Source organism: Mustela nigripes, chromosome 16, assembly GCF_022355385.1.
Source record: "Mustela nigripes isolate SB6536 chromosome 16, MUSNIG.SB6536, whole genome shotgun sequence".
Lineage (NCBI taxonomy): Eukaryota > Metazoa > Chordata > Mammalia > Carnivora > Mustelidae > Mustela > Mustela nigripes.
Genome location: NC_081572.1, coordinates 41,814,516 through 41,838,146, shown reverse-complemented (window position 1 = coordinate 41,838,146; position 23,631 = coordinate 41,814,516). Strand labels below are relative to the sequence as shown.

Here is a 23,631-nt window from a genome sequence, read left to right as displayed (position 1 = left end):
AGGTCATGATCTCAGGGTCCTGGGATCGAGTCCCGCGTCGGGCTCTCTGCTCAGCAGGGAGCCTGCTTCCTCCTCTCTCTCTCTCTCTCTCTCTCTGCCTGCCTCTCTGCCTACTTGTGATCTCTCTCTCTGTCAAATAAATAAATAAAATCTTTAAAAAAAAAAAAAAAAAAAAAGAAAATGAATAGAGAGGTATGTTGCAAGGTACCCCCAACTTGGCTTGAACAGAGTTTTCACTGAGTTGCTGGGCCTTCCCTGAGGGTTCACAGACAGAACCTACCTTGCTAAGAGGCTGCAGATTATAATGCTTGAGAGATAAGTGTGAATTTGAAACAAATGGTGGAGTCTTTGGGGGGATGTGAAATGACTGACAAGAGGACTAGATAAGGAAACCAGTTGAAGGGGTAAAAACTGTGGGTAACCCAATGTGAAAATTGAAATGGTCCTTTTCTGAAGGAGTGGAAAAGAGTTTCCAAGTAAAATCTTGAAGGACATTTATGGAGATTGGGATGTAAGAGTAAAGGGATATGAAGTAATGTTGAAATCCTCAGAACTTGTTTTAGCTTGTATTGTATTAGCATCACTGTATCAGAGTTTGAAGGGATCTTTGTCCAGTTTCCTCATTTCACAGAGACGGACACAGGCAAAATAAAGTTGATCCTGAATTATCTATTTCTTGCAATTATGTTTGCCTCCAAAATAAACTATTTGTTGAGCAGTAAGAATAATATTCTCTATTTTTGTCATATCCCCTCAGCTCAGTGCCCAAATTGTGCTTTACACAGTAGAGACTGAAAACTTGTCCAGTGAAGGGTCCAGAAAATTGCGTTTCTCACACAGCAGGTCAGTACATACTGACTAGAACAGTATTCAATCAGTAACATGAATGAACAACTCATTCCTCTGTGGCTGGAATGAATTTCGACTGTTGTCTTTTAGTTCTTGGTTTCCTCAGTGATTCTCAGATAAGGCTCCTGAGTAAGATAGGACAGCTACTCCGTGTGACCTAGGGGCCTAACTTCCGCCGTACCCTCAGTTCGGACCCGAAGTGTAAAGCGGACTCTAACCACCCTGGGAAAGTGCTTTGAAAGTGGAAGTCTGCCATGAAAATGAGACAGCCAGGTCTGTTGCCAGCCGGGGACGAGCTCAGACTCGGGACTCCTGCAAGCCTCAGGCTCCCCATTTCCGGGTGCGGAAGGGTGGGTCAGGGGCGGGGCATGAGTGTCAGTCGGCGCGAGGTCCGCCCCCGACCCCTCCGTGCGCCCTGGCTCCTCTGGAGCCACGCCCGAACTTCGCGCAGGCAGCCGGTCGGCCCTGCCGGCTTGCTGGCGCGGGGAGGAGTGGGGCAGGGAGACAGCTGGCTGGCTGGCTGGCGGGCTGTGGGGGGCGGGGTGCACGCGCGCCAACGCTTCCCAGTCCAGCGCTTTTCCTGCGCGTGCGGCTGGTCGGCCCGCGGCGGCGCAGAGCGGAGCCGGCGTGGGGGGGCCCCGGCAGGGCGGGGGCCGGAGCCAGGCCGGGCAGGGGCCGGAATGCCCCTGTTCTTCTCCGCGCTGTTGGCCTTGCTGTTGGTTGCCCTCAGCGCCCTCTTCTTAGGCCGGTGAGAGGATCCCGGCTACAGCGGGTGGAGGCTGGGGAAGGAAGAGAGACTGAGGAGGGGGCACGCGCTGGAAACGCGCGCGGGGCCGGGCGGGGAGGGAAAGCGGGCTGGAGGAGAAGCTGCGCTGGCGGCGGAGGGGGAGGGCCTGAGGGGAGCCGCGGAGGGCGCGCGCGGCGGGCTTGAGCGGGGGCGTGCGGCCCGAGCTGGCACCGAGAAACTGGGAGTAGGGGACACTGAGGGACCGGGCGAGGCCTGAGGGGATGCTGAGGCTGGGAACTGAATAGGGGTGTGTGTGTGTGTACTGAATAGGTGTGTGTGTGTGTGTGTGTGTCGGGGGTGGGGGGGAAGAGAAGGGGGCCCGGCCTGGTGGCCTCCATTTGCCCCTGAGTGTCCCCGTCACTGAGCGCAGAGGGCACCTGCAGCCTCGCCCTAGGAGACGGAACAGGTCTGGCTGCCCAGGGAAGAGCGGCATTTGAGCCGGCCGGGTGTGACCCCACGGTGACACCTGTCTGGGGGGCGGAGACAGAGACCCCGTGGGGGTAGTGTGTGATGACACATCTGACACTGCTGCCTGTATTTCGACTCCCCGTCGGGCTTCTTCCTCCTTCATCTGGGGTTCCTAAGGATTGGAAAGATTGCTTTCTTTGTCCCCAATTTAGGAGGTGGACTGTAGTTTGTCTGATTTCATTTGGGTGGAGGGGACACTCCAGGGCTAGGGTTTTGATCTTTGCGGCCGAGTGTACCTGACAGAATGTTGTTTTGGGAGACCGGAGAGTTGCCCAGAAGATCCAGCTTTAGGACATGACCTTTTTGCAAGGCCTTCTAGGACCAGGAAGGGGTGAGGGAAGTCAAAATTGGAAGATGGTCCTGGGAACTCACAGGGATTTTTCTGCAGGTGGTTTGTGGTCCGGTTGGCCACCAAGTGGTGTCAGCGGAAGCTGCAGGCGGAACTAAAGATTGGCTCCTTTTTTTGGATCCAGAATGTCAGCCTTAAGTTTCAGCAACACCAGCAAACAGTGGTGAGTCTTGGGGAACTCCCTGGGTGTGTGTGGGGTGGATTCAGCTAAATTTTAACTATTTCTTTTTTTTTTCTCTAAAATCCTGGGTAGCTTTCCTAGTTAGCCCAGCCTTGTCACTTCTTTGCCAAGATGATTTTAGAGTTTGGAAGCACTGGGATTGATGCAAGTTGTTGAGTTAAAAATGCTTATAAGGCACAGAGTGTTCAGGGTACAATAAGAAAGATACAGAACTGAGCACAGAGAAAAGATAACAGGAAATAAGCACTTACTGTTCTAATTTAAGAGGAGAAATAGTAACATGTCCATAAAAGAGAAATACTGAGCAAGTTCAACCAGTGTCATTGTGAGGAGCAGGATATAGTGCTGAGGAGAGAAGTTGGTGGAAATGGAGTGGAGAATATTTAGTGGAAGGGCTATAGGACTTCCTCCTCTTCTTAGAAAATTTCCTGGCTGTCAAGCTGCTCATGGCTTAACTAGCAGCTAGTGTACAAAGCTATTTTCCACACTGTTTTAGGAAATTGATAGCCTGTGGATTTCCAGCAAACTCCTTAGCCATGATCTGCCGTGAGTACCCTATATCCTCTCTCTTCCCTTGGGGAATATTTTGGGATTGGAGTTTGCAGACTGACATTCTGCAGGGGCCTCACAGCCCAAGGAGGGGGCTGGGGTTTTGCTGATGTCTCCTGGTTAGCCTGGAGGCTATTATTTTGTGAGACAGATATTGATAACTGCTATGAGGCTATTCTCCATGATTTGAGCTGCATTTTTAGGGAGGATTGGAGAGTGAATATTGGGGAGGGGAGAAGACTGCCATAAAGGGCTGGACCTGATGGCAGTGGGATCTCTCTTCTGGGCAGACGCTATGTGGCATTGTGCTTTGGAGAAGTGCGTATCAGAACGGACCTACAGAAGGTTTCTGGCCTGTTTGCCCCATTTTCCCAGAGCACTGGGGTGCATCAAAAGGAACTGTCCTTCAGTCCATCCTTACTGAAGATCTTCTGTCAGGTGAGATTCTTTTCCCAGTTTCTTGGACTGTAGTAGGGATAGCTGGCTGTAGAGTGATGGGTGAATTTTTCTGCTGTTTTGGGAATATAATACCAAGAGCTGTCTCTTATTCTTTCTCTACTGGAAAGGAAAGGCAGTGCCTTGGTACTAATGATTATTCTTTGCTGCTTCTTTCTAGCTCTTCTCCATTCATGTAGAGTCTATAAACATCATGGTTCTCAAGGTGGCTACTTCTGAGTCTTTGTGGCACATTCAGATCAGAGGAAGCAGCTTTCTTTTGGATAGTGATGGGAAAAGGTAACCACTGGGTGAAAGAAGATCTGGTAGTCCCATTCTTGCCTTACAGTGTCCGCATGGCTGGATGTCTGGGTTTTATAAAGGTGTCAAGTTCTCATTCTATAACAATTTGAGGAGAGGTTAAGGTTAGGCACTTTTCTTTGCCTTGTTCCGTTTAGCCAGTAAAGCTTGACTGAAGTTAAGTGGTGAGAAAGGGGCCGAGTGCTCTTAATTTTTTTCCTTTCCCAGGCTGAAATGTGAGGTGAGCCTAAATCAGATCAACAGCAAAGTTCTTAAGAGTGGCCAGTTGGTGAGTATGCCATGGTCATTTAGATGCCTTGTTTCCTTCTGGGCGTGGGATATGAAGGAGCTTACATTCTAGGTTCTGTGTTCTTATGGGGAGTTCTCTCAAGGTGGTGTTCTAGACCACTGCATTTTGACCCAAAACTCCCTGATTCCCTACATCTTAACACCTTAGCAGCTTATCCTCCCTACAGGAGGACACCTGCCTAGCGGAGCTCTCACTGGCCCTAAAGCTGTGTCTAGAGGTGGGCATCAGCAGTCGGCAACTGAAGGCGATCACTGTGGATATGTGGACACTCCATGCTGAACTGCATGAGGGCCTTTTTCATAGTCAGCTGCTACGCCAGGGCCCAAGCCTGGCACCCACATCTGTTCCTTGTTCAGGTAAAGCCCTGGTCAGTTAGCTTCTTGGGTGTGCTGTTCTCTTATTATTCTGGAATTATGTAAAAACAGTGGTCTCACTACTCATTAGGTGTGCTTTGTTATTCAGCATGACTTTTGACACTGAGGATAGCTAAAGGAGATAGGGCATTTACTTGTGGGTGAAAGAACTAACATTTAGTGGGTAATTATTAAAAATTAGACTTGTAGTATGAGTTTTTTGTATTGTCTCTCTAAATTCTCAGCATTTCACAAATGAGGAAACTGAAGCAAGAAGACTAGATAGGTGACTTGACTGAGGTCATAGAGCTAGTCAGTAGTAAAAATGCAGTATAAGTTATTTTGTCCCAAAGTCCATATTCTTTTTTTTTATTGAGGGTTGTTTTATTACCTTTTTTTGTTATTCATTTATTTATTTTTTTCAGCGTAACAGTATTCATTGTTTTTTGCACCACACCCAGTGCTCCATGCAATCCGTGCCCTCTATAATACCCACCACCTGGTACCCCGACCTCCCACCTCCTGGCCCCTTCAAAACCCTCAGATTGTTTTTCAGAGTCCATAGTCTCTCTTTCTCTCTCTCTTTTTTTTTTTTTTTTAAGATTTTATTTATTTATTTGACAGACAGAGATCACAAGCAGGCAGAGAGGCAGGCAGAGAGAGAGAGGAAGCAGGCTCCCCGCAGAGCAGAGAGCCTGATGCAGGGCTTGATCCCAGGACCCTGGGATCATGACCTGAGCCGAAGGCAGAGGCTTTAACCCACTGAGCTACCCAGGTGCCCCAGGATTGATGGCTCTTGTGTTATTCCTTCATGTTTTCAGAAGTGACAGAGAACTTGACTGAGCCAGGTCTGCCTGGCCTGTACCTCCTCCAGCAGCTGCCAGATCAGGTCAAGGTGAAAATGGAGATCACAAGTGTGGTGCTGTCCATGAATAGTCAAAAGAGGTGAGATCTCTGCTGACACAGAGTGTGGAGAGAGATGGTTCGAGCTCTATGCTGGGGTCTCAGTAACCTGCCTAGTAGCTCCACTGCACTGAGCTTGTCTGTGGGGGGAAAGGGAGTAAGAATGACATTCCACGTATTTTTGAGTCAAAGTCTGGCTCTGCTCTAGGCACCTGAATTGGACGCTGAAGCTGCTGCATTTCCTGTACCACCGTGATGAGGATCAGCTGCCTCTTCGAAGCTTCACAGCAAACTCTGATATGGCACAGATGAGCACTGAACTCATACTGAAAGGTTCCTGGTGGGGGGGCCGTCGATACCCAAAGGACTAGACCCTCTCTTTCCCCCATGCCCCAGTTGGCCTTCTTAATTTAATATCAGTGTAGCTGGGGATGGGGAGGAGGGAATATACTGAGAGAAAATAACCCCAACTCACGAGTTTTGGTGATAGTCTATTCATCTGCTTGTCTGTCTCTGTTTCCTAGTTTTACCTTTTGTTTTCCCAGTATTCTCTGATCGCTCTTTGCCCTCACAGATGGTTTGTTGCTGTCCCAGAGTCGCCAGCGCATCGTCTGTCTCAGCTCCCTCAAGGCTAATGTGCAGGTGTGATGACTGTGGGACCAAGAATCCTTCCTTTCTGTGTTCTCTCCCTGTATCATTACCTTGTGAGCTACTGAGATAAAACCCAAGCCAATAGTTCTGGTGTTATTTCCAGGTGACCACGATTGACCTCTCAGCCTCCCTGGTTTTGAATACTTGTATTATTCATTACCGGCACCAGGAATTCTCTCACTGGCTGCACATGCTGGCCCTGGAGACCCAAGAGTCTAGTTCATCTGTTTTTAAGCAAAGAAAGAAAAGGTAGGTGTAATCTTTTTTTAGCCACCATCTTATCAGGTGGATTTTCAGATTCTTTTGATCTAAAGTGGTATATTGTGTTAAATATGTATTTTGATGAGTTCAATACCATTTCTATTTTATTTATTTTTATTTTTTGAGAGAGAGAGAGCAAGCATGGGAGCTGTGGGGGGAGGGGCAGAAGAAGAGGGAGGGGCTTGATTCCACCACCCTGAAACCAAGACCTGGGCTGAAATCAAGAGTTGGATGCCTAACTTACTGAGCCACCCAGGTGCCCCAATAGCACTTCTATTTTATATATCTTCCCCATTAAACTAGATTCTTTGACAGTAGGATGAGGTCCTTTTTGTTTTTATTTCTTCAGTGCCCAGCACAGTGCCGTGTTATATAAAATAAATAACTGTACTGAATTTAAATGATCCACAGTCTTGTTTGCTTTAGATTATAAGATGGTACATCCTGTCAGCAGTGTCATCTCTCTCTGCATTGTGTTGCATAGAGAACTTAAGGTTAATGGCCTGGAAGCAGGGGCCACCTGGGTGGCTCAGTTGGTTAAGTGTCTGCCTTTTGCTCATAATCTGCTCATAATCTCAGAGTCCTTCGATCAAGTTCCACATCGGGCTCCCTGCTCAGTGGGGAACTTGCTTCTCCCTCTGCCTGCTGCTCTGCCTGCTTGTGCACGCGCCATCTCTCTCTCCTTTTCCGACAAATAAATAAAATCTTTAAAAATAAGATGACTTGGGGTACCTGGGTGGCTCAGTGGTTTAAGCCTCTGCCTTTGGCTCAGGTCATGATCTCAGGGTCCTGGATTGAGCCCCACATCAGGCTTTCTGCTCAGCAGGGAGCCTGCTTCCTCCCCCCAACCCCCGACTGCCTCTCTGACTACTTGTGGTCTCTGTCAAATAAATAAACAAAATCTTAAAAAAAAAAAAAAAGATAGGGGCACCTGGGTGGCTCAGTGGGTTAAGCCTCTGCCTTCGGCTCGGGTCATAATCTCAGGGTCCTGGGATTGAGCCCCACATCGGGCTCTTTGCTTAGCAGGGAGCCTGCTTCTCTCTCTCTCTCTCTGCCTGCCTCTCTGCCTACTTGTGATCTTTCTCTGTCAAATAAATAAAATCTTTAAAAAATAAAAATAAGTAAATTTAATTTAAAAAATAATAAAATAAATAAATAATAAATTAATAAATAAAATATAAAAATAAATTTAAAAAAAGATGGCTTGGAAGCAGTGCTCCTTGGTTGTATTAGGTTGAATCACGTGATATACTGATGTTTATATTTACAGTTCTATTTGATCTCTGAAGTGGCAGTCTCATATAGTTCAACCTAATAATCTTTCTTGCATCCCCACAGTTTACCATTAGGAATAACAAATTTAGGAGTTTGGTCTTTTATTTTCTAGTTGCATTCCATCCTGAGAATCACAACAAAACTCACCCTGACTTTTGAGAGTTTCAGTTATCTGTTCCATAATAGGAAGCTCCAGTTCTTTCTTTATCAAACAATCTTGTCTTGTCTCTATGCAGAACCTTCCCCCAAATCCTGGCTCCCATCATCTTTAGCACCTCCATCTCCAATGTCAACGTTTCCGTTCAGCTTGGTGATACACCACCCTTTGCCTTGGGATTCAATTCCATCTCTCTAGGTAAGACTCTGGGATAGAAAAGGAACAAGAATCGGTCCATGCTTGAAGCTAGGCCTAATTGATGGCTACAGTGGCTCCATAGAACTCTCTCCTACCTTCTTTGTTCAGATTACCAGCACCTGAGGCCACAGAGTATCCATCAGCGGGGTGTGTTAACTGTGGACCATCTCTGCTGGCGGGTGGGCAGTGACTCCCACATTCAGCGGGCACCCCACCCACCCAATATGCATGTTTGGGGTGAGGCACTTGTCCTGGACTCCTTCACACTACAGGTAGGTGGGGTACTTTGGTGAACAGCGGCCCATACAGTTTCCTTTCCCTGCCATGCTTTAGAGCACGGAGCACCTTTTTGGCAGAAGAAGAGTCATCAGGGTGTTATAGAACTGTGTGTTCTGCATGCTCCTAATGGGGCTCGCTCTCTCTTCTTTTCTAGGGTAGCTATAACCAGCCTTTGGGCCTGTCTAGCACCCAGTCAGATACCCTGTTTCTTGATTGTACCATCCGTGGACTGCAGGTAGAAGCATCAGATACCTGTTCCCAGTGTCTCTCTCGCATTTTATCCTTGATGGACACACAATCTGGGAAGTCAGCTGCCTCTAGAGAATCTTCATTTGGGGAATCTGTGTCATTACTGTGGAAGGTGGACTTGAAGGTGGAGGACATGAACTTGTTCACCCTTTCTGCCCTGGTTGGTAAGTGGGACAGGGAGTCTATAGTTAACTGGGTAGTTTGTAACCTAAGCAGATTATACCGGTTCAGTCTGCTCCTTCTCATTTAAAGAAGGTGATTATTTGGACTTTTTCTAAATTAAAGGCATGAGATGCTGGAAGGTCTTACGTAACTTGGGTTTCTTGTTACTTCTTACAAGCTGATAGAAGGTATTAAGTATTAAGACAGATTTATTTTTTAAAAAAAGCTTTGATAGTTGATCAAGAAATTGAGACTTGTGTAGTTTTTTATTTCCTTATGTGTTTGCTTCTAGAGAGTAATATATCTCTGGGCACTTTGTAGGAGTTAGGGAGCTTCTTTGGCTTTGCTACCAGATTTAGGTAGAGCAAGATAGGAGAGGAAAAATTGCCCTAAAATATGAGGAATGAACTTAGGGAGGTATAGGGAATAAAGAAAACTAGAATGAAGAGAATGAGTAAGAAAGAAGAGTGAAGGCTGAAGTTGCCATTCGAGAGCTGAGAACCAATGCTAACGTGGTTTCTGGATATTAGGTGCTTCAGAGATCCGACTAGACACGCTGACCGTCCTGGGAAGCGCTGAAACCTCCACTGTGGGTGTCCAGGGACTTGTGCTGGCCCTGGTGAAGTCAGTCACAGAGAAGATGCAGCCCTGCTGCAAGGCTCCTGACATCCCCACTCCTGTGCTCAGCCTCTCCATGCTCTCCATCACCTATCACAGCAGCATCCGCTCTCTGGAGGTAATGCTTCTCTGGGGAGGTGGAGTCAGGTTGGTTTTTCTCTAGGCTGAAGAGCATTTTCCAGTCTTTTTTCTTTTTTTTAAAAAAATATTTTATTTATTTATTTGACAGAGATCACAAATAGGCAGAGAGGCGGGCAGAGAGAAGAGGGTGAAGCAGGTTCCCCTCTGAACAGAGAGCCTGATGTGGGTCTCAATCCCAGGACCCTGAGACCATGACCTGAGCCGAAGGCAGAGGCTTAACCCACTGTGCCACGCAGGCGCCCCTCCCAGTGTTTTGAGTCTGTTGTGAAATTCATCTGTGTGAAATATGACATCTTGCATTATCCTTTTTGTCCTGGCTTGTTCTGTACATTTTTAACTCTTTATTATGGAACATAAAATACATACAGAACTAGAGAGAATATATGAACTTGTATGTATCCATACCTAGCTTCAGTAATTACCACTTAGGACCAACTTGTTTCAGTTCTGTACCCACCAGTCACCCTGCCGCCCGCACCTGGATTATTTTGAAGCTTCAAAATAATATACCAGGACATATAATTAATATAATATATAATATAATATAATATACCAGGACATATAATTTCAACTGTAAATATTTCAGTGCATATCTCTGAAAAATAAGAGGCTTTTTTTGTTTTGTTTTTGTTTTTTTTTGTTTTGTTTTTTTAAAGATCATGATGTGGTGTTATTTCACTGAAGCCCTCAGCTTATTAAAAGGCTGGAAGGGAGGGGCACCTGGCTGGCTCAGTGGGTGGAGCGTATGACTCTTGATGTTGGGGTTGTAAGTTCGAACCCCATGTTGGGTTTAGAGATTACCTAAAAATAGAGTTTTTTAAAAAATAAAAGGTCGAAAGGGATCGGAAGATGGAGGCAGTGGCAAGTTCTAAGAGGCTTTCCAAGATCTTTCTCCTCAGGGTATCAGGTGAATATGGAACCCTCTTAGGAAGGGAGTTGGGGGTATCTTTCCAACTGTCAGACTTCAGCTTCCTTTGGAAGAAGTTGCCTTTTCAAGGCTGGAATTCAAAGGCATTTTTCTGTTCTGGAATTTAAATTTTCTCTGCTTAACTATTCAGAATGGACTTTGTTGGGGCACCTGGGTGGTTCAGTGGATTGGGCCGCTGCCTTCGGCTCGGGTCGTGATCTCAGTGTCCTGGGATCGAGCCCCGCATCGGGCTCTTTGCTCAGTGGGGAGCCTGCTTCTCTCTCTCTCTCTCTGCCTACTTGTGATATCTCTGTCAAATAAATAAAAATCTTTAAAACAAACAAACAAACAAAAAAAAACCCCAAAAAACCAGAATGGACTTTGTTTTTCAAACTTACAAGGACTCCTTTCTTTGAAGCATACTTTCACATATAAGTCATTTGCTATATTGACTTGTATGGTCAGTCTTTTTTATATATATATATATATATTTTTTTAAAGATTTTATTTATTTATTTGACAGACAGAGATCACAAGAGAGAGAGAGGAGGAAGCGGGCTCCCTGCTGAGCAGAGAGCCCAATGTGGGGCTCGATCCCAGGACCCTGAGATCATGACCTGAGCTGAAGGCAGAGGCTTAATCCACTGAGCCACCCAGGTGCCCCCTTTTTTATATTTTTTAAGAATTAAATTAAGTGGCACCTGGATGGCTCTGTTGGTTGAGTGTCTGATTCTTGGATTCCGCTCAGGTTGTGATCTCGTGGTTGTGAGGTCGAGCCCCATGTCAGGCTCTGTGCTCAGTGTGAAATCTTCAGATACTTTCTCCCTCTCCCTCTGCCCCTCCCCATTCGCACACACACCCTCTCCCCCTAAAATGAATAAATAAAATCTTTTTTTTTAAAATTTTATTTATTTATTTGACAGAGATTACAAGTGGGCAGAGAGGCAGGCAGAGAGAGAGAGGGGGAAGCAGGCTCCCTGCTGAGCAGAGAGTCCAATGCAGGGCTGGATCCCAGGACCCTGGGACCGTGACCTGAGCTGAAGGCAGAGGCTTAACCCACTGAGCCAGCAGGCACCCCAATAAATAAAATCTTTTTTTTTTTTTAAGATTTTATTTATTTAATTTGACAGAGATCACAAGTAGGCAGACAGGCAGACAGATAGAGAGAGAGGAAGAAAGCAGGCTCCCCCTGAGCAGAGAGCCCGACGCGGGACTCGATTCCAGGACCCCGAGATCATGACCCGAGCTGAAGGCAGTGGCCCAACCCACCGAGCCACCCAGGTGACCCAAATCTTTAAAAAAAATTTTTTTTAAAGATTTTGTTTGTTTATTTGACAGGCGGAGATCACAAGTAGGCAGAGAGGCAGGCAGAAAGAGAGGGGGAAGCAGGCTCCCTGCTGCACAGAGAGCCCGATGTGGGGCTCGATCCCAGGACCCTGGGATCATGACCTGAGCCAAAGGCAGAGGCTTTAACCCACTGAGCCATCCCGGTGCCCCAATAAATAAAATCTTTAAAAAAAAAAAATTAAGTCAAGATGCAATCATTGCATGAAACAGTCCCCCCCCCCCTTTTTTTTTCAAAGATTTTATTTACTTACTTAAGGTAAAGAGTGGGACAGGGAGCTCAGTGCGGGATTCAATCCCAGGACTCTGGGATCATGACCCGAGCCAAAAGCAGATGCTTAACTGACTGAGGTACCCAGGTGCCCTGCATGAAACTTTCAAAGTGTATGGACATTGGGGAGGGTATGTGCTATGGTGAGTGCTGTGAAGTGTGTAAACCTGGCGATTCACAGTCCTATACCCCTGGGGCTACAGGTCTGATAATACATTATTATTAGACTAATCATACATTATATGTTTATTAAAAATTTAAACATTAAAAAAAAACTTTCAAAGTGATTATTAAAATGGTTATTACTGGGGTGCCTGGGTGGCTCAGTGGGTTGGGCCTCTGCCTTGGGCTCGGGTCATGATCTCAGGGTCCTGGGATCGAGCCCTACATCAGGGTCTCTGCTTGGCAGGGAACCTGCCTCCCCCTCTCTCTCTGCCTACTTGTGATCTCTGTCAAATAAATAAATAAAATCTTTAAAAATATGGTTATTATATAGAGTATGGCTATTATAGAAAGATAACTTACAGAAACAAAAAGTGAAATGACTTATTAAGTATGTGCTGTATATACTGCATATTCTGTGGTAGTTACTGAAGAATCAACAGTCTAGAATCCAGTTGGGAACTCAAGAGTGTGTAAGTAAGAACTGTTAGCTCCATATATTCATGCTAAGGAAAACAAGGCAAGGGTGTAATTGATGCAGATGCTCAAGAAATGGTCCTGAGTGGAGATGGTTCTGGACCCATGTGTGCATGTATAATAATAATCTCAGCCATCTCTTATATTTTGGGATCTTGTAATTGACAGATCCTTTTCTCTTGCTCCCTGAAGGTTCAGTGTGGTACAGGGCTCACCTTACTTTGGAGCCCTCCAGATCACATGTACCTATACCAGCATGTCCTGGCTACCCTGCATTGCCGAGACCTGCTGAGAGCCACTCTGTTTCCTGAGTCTGTGCCACTCCTTACACTAGAGATCCCAGAGACTGCATCTGAACCAGAAGGCCTTCTCCCTGAGCCGTCTCCCCCAAAGCGGCTACTAAACCTGACACTAGAGGTGAGCACAGCTAAGCTGACAGCTTTTGTAGCTGAGGACAAGTTCATTACCCTGGCTGCGGAGAGTGTGTCGCTGAGCCGGCATGGGGGTTCTCTGCAGGCTTACTGCCCAGAGCTGGCTGCCGGCTTTGATGGCAATAGCATCTTCAACTTCAAGGAGGTGGAGGTACAGCTGCTGCCTGAACTGGAAGAGATGATCCTCCACCGGAATCCTTTCCCCGTGCTGCAGACCCTCCGGAACCGTGTGTGGCTTCTCTCCCTGGGCTCAGTCTCAGTGGAGTTTCCTTATCAGTATGATTTCTCTCGAACTCTGGATGAGGCTGTGGGTGTACAGAAATGGCTGAAGGGGCTGCATGGAGGAACTCATGCTCCGGCTTCTCCAAGCCCTGCCCCACTCCCACCTGATCTACTCTTGAAGGTTCATCACTTCTCATGGGTTTTCCTGGATGACGTTTTTGAGGTGAAACTTCGTGATAACTATGAACTAATGAAGGATGAAAGTAAGGAGAGTGCCAAAAGGCTGCAGTTGCTGGATGCCAAGGTGGCTGCCCTTCGGAAGCAACATGGGGAGTTACTGCCAGCCCGTAAAATTGAGGAGCTCTACGCCTCTTTGGAACATAAAAACATTGAAATCTACATTCAGCGCTCTCGTCGTCTCTATGGCAACACACCTATGCGCCGGGCTCTGCTCACTTGGAGCCTGTCAGGTCTAGAGCTGGTAGCTCTGGCAGATGCCTCCTTCCATGGGCCTGAGCGTGTGATAGAGCAAGTTCAAGAGCTTGATCCAGGCAGCCCTTTCCCTGCTGAGGGGATAGATCTTGTCATTCAGTGGTGTCGTATGCTCAAGTGCAGTGTTAAGACATTCTTGGGTAAGTAACACTTCTTCATTTGTAAATAGAGTGTAGTGTTCGCCCTCAGAGCTCCAGAAAGCTCTCTGAGTGACTGAAGAGGGACTCAGTTATATTGGGAACTGTGGTGGTTTTTGGATGGGTGGAGTGGGATGGGTGGGCTCCTCTTCATTTCTTGGTTCCTGAATTTCACCCTGAAACTGCTTGGCTAACACGAAGGACAACTAACACAGTCATCTTCAGGGTTAGTGTTCCTCTTGGATCTCGGTGTTATTCTACTCACCATCTGCTCGTGTCTGCACGCTGTTTTCCAGCTTTCCTGCCAACTGCCAGCTCTTGTTCTCTCAGTTGACCTTGTTAAATAGATGGGTAAAAGTAGTGGCAGGGGAGAAAATGCTCAAGAATGTTGAGACAGTCCTCTGAATAGCCAGCGTATATCCTCCCTGTAATAACAGTTCGGATAAGAGATTATCCCCGGTACCTGTTTGAGATACGTGACTGGCGGCTGATGGGTCGACTTGTGGGCACCGAGCAGAGTGGTCAGCCTTGCTCCCGGCGGCGTCAAATCTTGCACTTGGGGCTTCCATGGGGTAATGTGGCAGTAGAGAGGAACATGCCCCCACTCAAGTTCTACCACGACTTCCACTGTGAGTAGAGGAGGGCAGTTGGTGTGGCTGAGGGATGTTGTGATGGCCGGGATGGGAGATGAGTTGAGGTCCTCTGGAGTGAAGAAAGAAGCAGCGTAATAAGCTGTACCCTTTGCTCCTCTATCCCAGCGGAAATCTTTCAGTACACAGTGGTATGGGGCCCGTGCTGGGATCCAGCCTGGACACTGATTAGCCAGTCTGTGGACCTCTTGACCAAGCCCTCAGCTGACCCCAGCCCACCCTTGCCCTGGTGGGACAAGAGCCGTCTTCTGTTCCATGGGGACTGGCACATGGACATTGAACAGGCAAATCTGCACCAACTGGCTACTGAGGTGAGGGCTTCCGGAGTTGTTTTCTTACTAGGATGCTATGATTTGGGCTTGTATAGCACATGGCGGGGGGAGACCCAACGATACTTATTTGGGAGATTGGGAGATACTCTTATCCAGATCTCACCGAGTTGTTGGGGGTGGTTACAGGACCCATACAACACAACAGAAAATATGCACTGGGAGTGGAGCCACCTGTCTTTTCATTGGAAACCTGGTCAATTTGTGTTCAAGGGTGACTTGGATGTCAACGTGAGAACAGCTTCTAAGTGAGTGGAGTGATGGGTGGGGCCTCAACAGGGCGAGGGATTCAGGTTGGTGGGAGAGGGGAAGAGCCAGGGGGTTCCAAGTGATCAGGGCACTGAGAGCTGGGACTCTGTTGTGAGACAGGTATGATGACTGCTGCTTCCTTCACCTGCCTGACCTCTGCATGACACTGGACCTGCAGTGGCTATGCCATGGGAACCCCCATGATCACCACAGTGTCACTCTGCGGGCTCCAGAGTTTCTGCCTGAGGTGCCCTTGGGCCAACTCCATGACTCCTACCGGGCATTCCGCTCCGAGAACCTCAATCTCTCCATCAAGATGGATCTGACCCGGCACAGTGGGAGTGAGGCTTGGGTCTGGGGCAGTGGGAGGAAGAGTTGGGAGGATGGGCTTAAACACAAAGGACTTGACCCTTTGGGGCGGGGATAGGGAAAGCAAGGGAGGATTTGGATTAGGACCTTTTTTTGAGAAAGGGTTGGTGAAGACAAAGCTTAGATTTTTTTTTTTTTTTTTTTAAGATTTTATTTATTTGGGAGAGAGAGAGTACAAGTAGAGAGAGAGGGAGAAGCAGACTCACCACTGAGCAGGGATTCAGATGCGGGGCTCTATCCCAGGACTTGGAGATCATGACTTGAGCTGAAGGCAGAGGCCTAACTATCTGTGCCACCCAGGCGCCCCCAAAGCTTAGATCTTTAAAAGGGAAGGGTATTGGGGATATTGATTTGGGGCTGAAAGCTACTTGGGTTTTTAAACTTCTAAAAGTTGAAGCTAGGGATGGATTTAGGTTCATCTTTGTTTTAATCACAGGTAGGAGATATCTATCTTGTCTTTTACAGCAATATCCCAGCCCAGGATTCTGTTATATAGTAGTACCCTGCGCTGGATGCAAAACTTCTGGGCAACTTGGACTAGTGTCACAAGGCCTATCTGTCGGGGAAAGCTCTTCAATAACCTGAAACCAAGCAAGAAGAAACTTGGCCAGCACTACAAGCAGCTTTCCTATACTGCGCTTTTTCCCCAGCTGCAGGTCAGGCTCTGACATCTTCAGTTCTGTTCCCCTTCCCTAGTTTTTTCATTTTTCCTTATCTTCATCATCTCTCGGATACCATTCTTTGTTCAGCATTATGCTCTCTGCTTGTCAGGTGCATTATTGGGCCTCATTTGCCCAGCAACGGGGCATCCAGATTGAGTGCAGTCAGGGCCATGTCTTCACTAGGGGAACTCAGCGGCTTATACCTCAAGGTAGGTTCAAAGACTGCCTTCCTTTCTCGTAGTTCTTGCCCTCTTCGCCCTTCTCGTTCCTCTTCCTGCTTTCTGTCCCACGTTGCCCTTCTCTGTCGGTCTGCATGGGCTCTGTATGGCTCCTTCTCTCAGCGGGCACAGTGATGCGGCGCCTCATCTCTGACTGGAGTGTGACCCAGATGGTTAGTGACCTAAGTCAGGTGACTGTTCACCTGATGGCTTCGCCCACTGAAGAGAATGCTGATCACTGCCTTGATCCTTTGGTGACAAAGACCCACCTACTGAGCCTGTCCTCCCTCACCTACCAGCGGCACAGCAATCGCACAGCTGAAGAGGTACCGCTTGACTCAGTCTCTTTACAACCTTATTTGTGTCAGTATGTGTCTTGGTTTGTTTGGGCGGCCATAACTAAATACCAAAGACTGTGTGGCTTAAGCAACAAAAATATATTTCTCACAGTTTTGGGGGCTAGAGGTCTAAGATCAGGGTGCCAAGCATAGTCAGATTCTGGTGAGGGCTCTTTCCTGGCTTGTAGACAGTTGCCTTTGCTGTGTTCTCACAAGGCAGGAAAAGAGAAAGGGAGCATCCTCTTTGGTGTCTCTTTTTTTTAGATTTGGAGCGAGAGCGAGCACAGGCAGACAAAGTGGCAGGCAGAGGCAGAGGGAGAAGCAGTTTCCCTGCAAAGCAAGGAGCCTGATGTGGGACTCGATCCCAGGATGCTGGGATCATGACCTGAGCTAAAGGCAGCTGCTTAACCAACTGAGCCACCCAGGTGTCCCTGGTGTCTCTTCTTATAAGGGCACACTGATCCCATCATAAAGCCCTACCCTCATGACATTTAAATCTAATTACCTCCTAAAGGCCACATCTCCAAATATTATCATACTGGGGATTATGATCTCAACATACAAAGTTTGGTTGGGGCAACAATTCAGTCCATGGCAGTGGGTTGCAGGCAAAGGTCCAGGTAATGTTTCTAACTACATTCCAAGCATATATATCATTATTATATAATGAATTCACTTATCAACTGTATCAGTGTCCCTCTTTTTGAAAATTCCTTTTCTCCTTCTCCTTCTAAAGATAGTCTCTTGCCCTTCAGGAAACAGTAAAACTTTTTTCCTAGGACCTTATTTGGTGGGATTTTTTGCCCCCTAATTAAGGAAAGATTTTATCTATTTATTTATTTATTTATTTTTTAAAGATTTTATTTATTTGATAGAGAGAAATCACAAGTAGACGGAGAGGCAGGCAGAGAGAGAGAGGGAAGCGGGCTCCCCGCTGAGCAGAGAGCCCGATGCGGGACTCGATCCCAGGACCCTGAGATCATGACCCAAGCCAAAGGCAGCGGCTTACCCCACTGAGCCACCCAGGCGCCCCAAGGAAAGATTTTATGTTGAAATTTTTTTTATTCTCGTTTTTAATTAAGTAGGCTCCATGCCCAAGCTGGGGCTTGAATTCACAACCCTGAGATCAAGAGTCACATGCTCTACCAACTGAGACAGTTAGGTGACCGTATGTTGACATTTTCTGAACCATATAAATATAGTGGATATAGTCTGAGTGTATTCTAATGCACACATTAAGACCATTTAGTTTTTCTTTTTCTAGGGTTGCTTTATCTCTCCTAGAACAGATTTGTTTTTTCTTTTTAGGTGGCAGGGGGCAGAAAGAGAGAGAAATTTTTTTTTTTTGTTAAAGATTTTATTTATTTATATGAGAGAGAATGAGTGAGAGCATGAGTAGGGAGAGGAGCAGAGGGAGAGGTAGACTTCCACCATGCAGGGCCTCCCCGACCCCTGACGTGGGACTTGATCCCAGGAGCTTGGGCTCATGACCTGAGCCGAAAGCAGATGCTTAACCAACTGAGCCAGGCACCCAAATAGATTGCTTATTCGACAAGTTTGTTTTCTTATCTCTATATCTGTGGTACGGGAGAAATTGTGGGAATTTCCATGCTATCTTGTGGTTCTTGTTTCTTAGGAGCTCTCTACTCGGGTTGGGGATCCTGCCTTTCACACACACCAGCTGCACTTGGTAGATTTACGGGCTTCATGGACAACCACAAATCGGGACATTGCCTTTGGTTTATATGATGGCTATAAAAAGGCGGCAGTACTCAAACGTAACCTCTCTACTGAGGCCCTGAAGGGGTTAAAGATTGAACCCCAGATGCCAGCTAAAAAGCCAAAGCAGAGTGTTCTGACCAGTGCCCCAGCCCCACCTCCCGTCAACACTCCCAGCTTTAGTGGACAGCCTGAGAAGGGGTCATCAGGAGGTAAGCTGGGGCAGATGAGACTTCATTGGGTTAGGGTTAGAATATGTCCATGGGATTGGACAGGAATTGGGAAGGACTAATTGTGGATGGTTCCATCTAGGTGTAGAGATGAAAACTATTGTTTCTCCATATTAGGCCACCTTAGTCTCTCTCTCTCTCTCTTTTTTTTTTTTTTTTTTAAATATTTATTTATTTATTTAGCAGGCAGAGATCACAAGTGGGAGAGAGGCAGGCAGAGAGAGGGGGAAGCAGGCTCCCTGCTGAGCAGAGAGCCCAACTCAGGGCTTGATCCCAGGACCCTGGGATCATGACCTGAGCCGAAGGCAGAGGCTTTAACCCACTGAGCCATCCAGGCACCCCTCTCTCTTTTTTTTTTAAAGATTTTATTTATTTATTTGACAGAGAGATCACAAGTAGGTAGAGAGGCAGGCAGGGAGGAAAAGCATGCTCCCTGCTGGGCAGGGAGCCTGAAGCGGGACTCAGTCCCGGGACCCTGGGATCATGACCTGAGCTGAAGGCAGACGCTTATCCGACAGCTCTGGAGGTGACCCAGTCCACCTTAGTCTTACATAGCAATGATATAAGGGCATTTAAAGGGTGTGATTCTGTGACCAAGAGAAGAGGATCATGAAGGAGTGATGGGTCAAAACAGTATGAGTAAGGGAAAGAAAGGATTAAAGAATTGTTTTGTGGTTTGATGAATTAATTTGTTCAGTCAGCCAATACTGAGTACTTAACAGGCACAAAGCACTGTGATGGGTTCATGAGAAATATAAAATGGAAGACCTTCTACTTGCTACAGCAAGTAGTTTATCATCTCTGGATGAGCTAACTAAGATTATTTGTTCATTCACTCAACCACTCATTCATTCATAGATTCTTTTTAGCTTATAGACGATTTATAATGCACCAGACATAACCCTAGACATTAGCGATATAAAGGTGAGGGAAAGCTCAGAAACTAGTAGGTAGGCATGTAAATTATTATTTCATTATGAAAATGCTTTGTAAGAATGTTCAAGGAGAAAGTATTTAAATCAGCATCGGGAAGTCTAGAAAGGCTTCCCAGAAAAGATCGTTGAGATGGGTCTTAAAAGATGAGTAAGAGGGGCTCCTGGGTGGCTCAGTGGGTTAAAGCCTCTGCCTTCAGCTCAGGTCATGATCCCAGAGTCCTGGGATTGAGCTCCGCGTCGGGCTCCTTGCTCAGCAGAGAGCCTACTTCCGACCCCTGTCTGCCTCTCTGCCTACTTGTGATCTGTCTGTCAAATAAATAAATAAACTCTTTAAAAAAAAAAGAAAGATGAGTAATAGTTCAACAGGCAAGGAGAAAGGAGAGGGCATTTTAGGGAGAAGGAATGATAAGTACAGAGGAATGCAAGTTCATGGTGAGTTTAGAAAAAGGTGAAAAGTGATCATGTCACAAGTGAGAAGTGAAAGTATATGGGAGTTCTTGACTAGAGTGAAGAAGGGAGTGCAATCAGGGAAAGATTTATTGATGAAATAATATTTAAGCTGGACTTCGAAGCCTTATTATAGTTTGAACTTGTGGAAATGGGGAGAAAGGGCACTCAAGGCAGAGGGCGTATCCTGATAGGAGTAGAATTGGTAAAGCTCAATACGTTCAAAGGAGAGCAAAGAGTCTGTTTCAGTTGTCATAGAGAGTAGCTAAGATGAGGGGTGAGGGAAGATCCTGGAAAGGAAGGCTGTACATAGACCATCAAAAGCCTTCCATACAAGGCTAAGGAGTTTTTGGTCCTTACTTAGCAGACAGTGGTGAACTACTGAAGGCTTTTGAATAGGGATGTGTCATCATTAGACTTAATTTTTAGGAAGATAAATCTTGGGGTGCTGTGGAGAAGGACTCGGGGAAAACTGGAGGTGGAGGGACCAATAAGGAAACTATTGTGGCATCTCAACAACATGTAATAGTAGAGGCAATGAGAATGGAGATGGGGAGATAGATAGAAATGTTAATGTGTCTATGAAATGTGCAATGCAAGGAACACATCTAGGTAATGTCTAACAGCTGGAGATGAGATCTAAAAGCTTAGTTTCAGCATGAGCTAAGAGGTAAGGCCAAGGAGGTAATAATAGTTGCCTACTGTGTGGCAGGTACTCTGCAAAATACTTCTATATGTTGTTGCATTAAATTCCCTCAACAACCTTATGAGACACTTACTCTTATTTTACAGACATGGAAACTGAGGCCCAGGTTAAAGCAAGCTGCCAAAGGTCACAATCAAGAAACTGGCAGAGATACGATCTTAAATATAGGCAGACTAGTCTGATTCTGGAGGCTGCTACTAACCATAACACACTGTTAGACAAACTCATTAGAAGAAAAGAGGAAGAGGGGAACATGCCAAGGATGGACCTTAGGAGATACTTATTTTCTAAAACTTGGGAGAAAAGGATTTAGAGGCATAATCAGAGGAAGCAGTAGAAGTATGAGAACACAGTGGCACTAATGGCAAGGGAGTGGTTTCATGGGGAAAGGAGTGGTCAACAAACGTTTAAGATAATATGAAGTAAAAAATACAAGTAACAAAATGAGAAAAAAAAGATCCTAGAATAATTCAGAGTTTGATATACCTAGGAGAAAAAATGCTGCCACTTACATAGTATTTCTAAGTTTCTTTTGGGAATCTATTACTTTTGTTAAATTGAAGGGGAAATGAAATGACAACCCTTATTGTGCCCTCAAGGATGAAGAGGTGGAGTGGATAAGTTGCAGATAGGAGAATGTGTTGTAGAGAAATTGAAGGAAGATCATTTGGGCCCTAGATGTGTTCCCTATCCTTTTGAGATTATGACTTTTTCCCACTTGCTGTGTCCCTGCAGGTGCCTACATGTTGCAGAAGCTGATTGAAGAGACAGATAGGTTTGTAGTGTTCACAGAAGAGGAGTCAGGAGTGAGTGACCAGTTGTGTGGCATTGCTGCCTGCCAGACGGATGACATATATAACCGAAACTGCCTTATTGAGCTGGTTAACTGCCAGGTAACTTGTCTTTACCAGAGCACCTCAGCCTTGGGCTAGATCATAGTATGTGTTCATCTTCTCCCACCATCAAATAAGAAGGGGCAGACAAGAGTTCCAAAAAAGTATTCCTTCCAGCAGGTATCTAGGATAATCCAACTTTCATGTCTAAAACCATAGCATTCACTCAGTAAGCCAGAATTAGGCCCAGCTGTAGTCATAGGTGCAATCCTTTCATTAACCTCTCACCTTCCCTGGTGGCCCTTGTGCTGTAATTCTGCTTCTGTCTGTGGTATAGATGGTTCTTCGTGGAGCGGAGACAGAAGGCTGTGTCATTGTATCAGCTGCCAAAGCTCAGCTGCTGCAGTGCCAACACCATCCAGCCTGGTATGGTGACACGTTGAAGCAAAAGACGTCCTGGACTTGCTTACTGGATGGCATGCAGTACTTCGCCACCACTGAAAGCAGCCCCACTGAGCAGGATGGCCGACAGCTCTGGTTAGAGGTTAGTTAGTGGCACTGGGAAGGCCCATTATAGTCCCACTTTTCCATATTTGGCTCCTTCCAGAAGACTGTTTGCAAGATTCCTGCTAGTACCTATTGCTCCAGCTTAGTAGAATAACGAAGCTGGTAACACCTTGAATGTAGGAATTGTAGGTAGTCTCTGATTTTATGGTCTGTGAGCACATAGTGCTTTTTTTTTTTTAATCTCTTGCTATTCTTTTTCATTGCAAAGGAAATTCTCATTTCCCAGCACCAGAATGAAGTAGATTGGAACTTTTTTACTTCTCTTTTTTTTTTTTAAGATTTTATTTATTTATTTGACAGAGAGATCACAAGTAGGTAGAGAGGCAGGCAGGGAGGAAAAGCATGCTCCCTGCTGAGCAGAGAGCCTGATGTGGGGCTCAATCCCAGGACCCTGAGACCATGACCTGAGACGAAGGCAGAGGCTTAACCCTCTGAGCCACCTAGGCACCCCAAGAACTTTTTTACTTTTTTTTTTTTTTAAGATTTTATTTATTTATTTGACAGAGAGAGATCACAAGTAAACAGAGAGGCAGGCAGAGAGAGAGAGAGGGAAGCAGGCTCCCTGCTGAGCAGAGAGCCCAATGCGGGGCTCGATCCCAGGACCCTGAGCTCATGACCTGAGCCGAAGGCAGCGGCTTAACCCACTGAGCCACCCAGGCGCCCCACTTTTTTACTTTTGAGAAGATTGCTGACCCCTTCTAATAAAGCACAAAACCAGTGGGCAGCCAAGAAAATAGGCAGTAAGTTTGAGAACTTGAGATAAGTTCTCTATCTGCCCTTTCTCTTATTTCTCTTATGAAGATGGTTGATTGGTTGTTTCAGCAAAGTAGTAAGATTGAATAGAAAGATTGCTTGTCTAGTAGTCAGGTTATGTGAATTCTAATGCCACCTTTGCTATTATAGTAGCCATGAGCCCTTGAGCAAGTCATTGTTATTTATACAATTGAGTTAATACTTCCTTCTCACAAGATTATTGAAAGGATCAGTGAGACAGTGCTTTGAAAAACAAAGCTTCATTTAGAGGGAAAATAATCCTATCATTTTTAAAAAGTTGTTAGGTCAGGGGTGGTGTGTGTGTCAAGGTAATGTTTTCTTAGATGGTGAAATTATGAACAGTTGGCAGGGACTAGGTTGTAGGTTTTCTTTTCAGCTTAGTAAAACAATTTGCATTATAATTTCTAGGATATAATATCAGAATTATTGAGAGATCTTAGTTTGTAAGGTAAGATGTACCTAGCCAGTATTCTTTTTTTTTTTTTTAAAGATTTTATTTATTTATTTGAGAGAAAGACAGAGAGAGAGCATGAGCGAGGAGAAGTCAGAGGGAGAAGCAGACTCCCCATGGAGCTGGGAGCCCGATGTGGGACTGGATCCTGGGACTCCAGGATCATGACCTGAGCTGAAGGCAGTCGTCCAACCAACTGAGCCACCCAGGCGTCCCACCTACCCAGTATTCTTGCA

The 23,631-nt window shown here is 46.1% G+C and overlaps 1 protein-coding gene across 4 annotated transcripts in view; it reads left to right on the top strand.

The window, feature by feature from the left end:
• Positions 1 to 1,455: 1,455 nt before the first annotated feature.
• Positions 1,456 to 23,631, top strand: part of BLTP2 (bridge-like lipid transfer protein family member 2) — a 32,628-nt gene continuing 10,452 nt past the window's right edge. For 2 of the 4 annotated variants that reach the window (XM_059380064.1, XM_059380067.1), the window contains exons 1-26: positions 1,456 to 1,597; positions 2,493 to 2,616; positions 3,131 to 3,180; positions 3,474 to 3,621; positions 3,800 to 3,918; positions 4,147 to 4,207; positions 4,395 to 4,584; positions 5,403 to 5,526; positions 5,693 to 5,817; positions 6,059 to 6,126; positions 6,239 to 6,384; positions 7,908 to 8,026; positions 8,135 to 8,298; positions 8,460 to 8,718; positions 9,247 to 9,452; positions 12,829 to 13,921; positions 14,356 to 14,547; positions 14,677 to 14,879; positions 15,027 to 15,145; positions 15,267 to 15,487; positions 15,981 to 16,171; positions 16,287 to 16,386; positions 16,519 to 16,721; positions 18,370 to 18,664; positions 21,506 to 21,663; positions 21,941 to 22,147. In XM_059380064.1, the coding sequence (XP_059236047.1) occupies positions 1,530 to 1,597; positions 2,493 to 2,616; positions 3,131 to 3,180; positions 3,474 to 3,621; positions 3,800 to 3,918; positions 4,147 to 4,207; positions 4,395 to 4,584; positions 5,403 to 5,526; positions 5,693 to 5,817; positions 6,059 to 6,126; positions 6,239 to 6,384; positions 7,908 to 8,026; positions 8,135 to 8,298; positions 8,460 to 8,718; positions 9,247 to 9,452; positions 12,829 to 13,921; positions 14,356 to 14,547; positions 14,677 to 14,879; positions 15,027 to 15,145; positions 15,267 to 15,487; positions 15,981 to 16,171; positions 16,287 to 16,386; positions 16,519 to 16,721; positions 18,370 to 18,664; positions 21,506 to 21,663; positions 21,941 to 22,147 (4,953 nt within the window). In that variant the 5' untranslated portion in view covers positions 1,456 to 1,529. Of the gene's footprint in view, positions 1,598 to 2,492; positions 2,617 to 3,130; positions 3,181 to 3,473; positions 3,622 to 3,799; positions 3,919 to 4,146; positions 4,208 to 4,394; positions 4,585 to 5,402; positions 5,527 to 5,692; positions 5,818 to 6,058; positions 6,127 to 6,238; positions 6,385 to 7,907; positions 8,027 to 8,134; positions 8,299 to 8,459; positions 8,719 to 9,246; positions 9,453 to 11,543; positions 11,664 to 12,828; positions 13,922 to 14,355; positions 14,548 to 14,676; positions 14,880 to 15,026; positions 15,146 to 15,266; positions 15,488 to 15,980; positions 16,172 to 16,286; positions 16,387 to 16,518; positions 16,722 to 18,369; positions 18,665 to 21,505; positions 21,664 to 21,940; positions 22,148 to 23,631 lie in introns of those variants that run through there. The other 2 variants (XM_059380066.1, XM_059380068.1) reach the window with 2 other exon arrangements.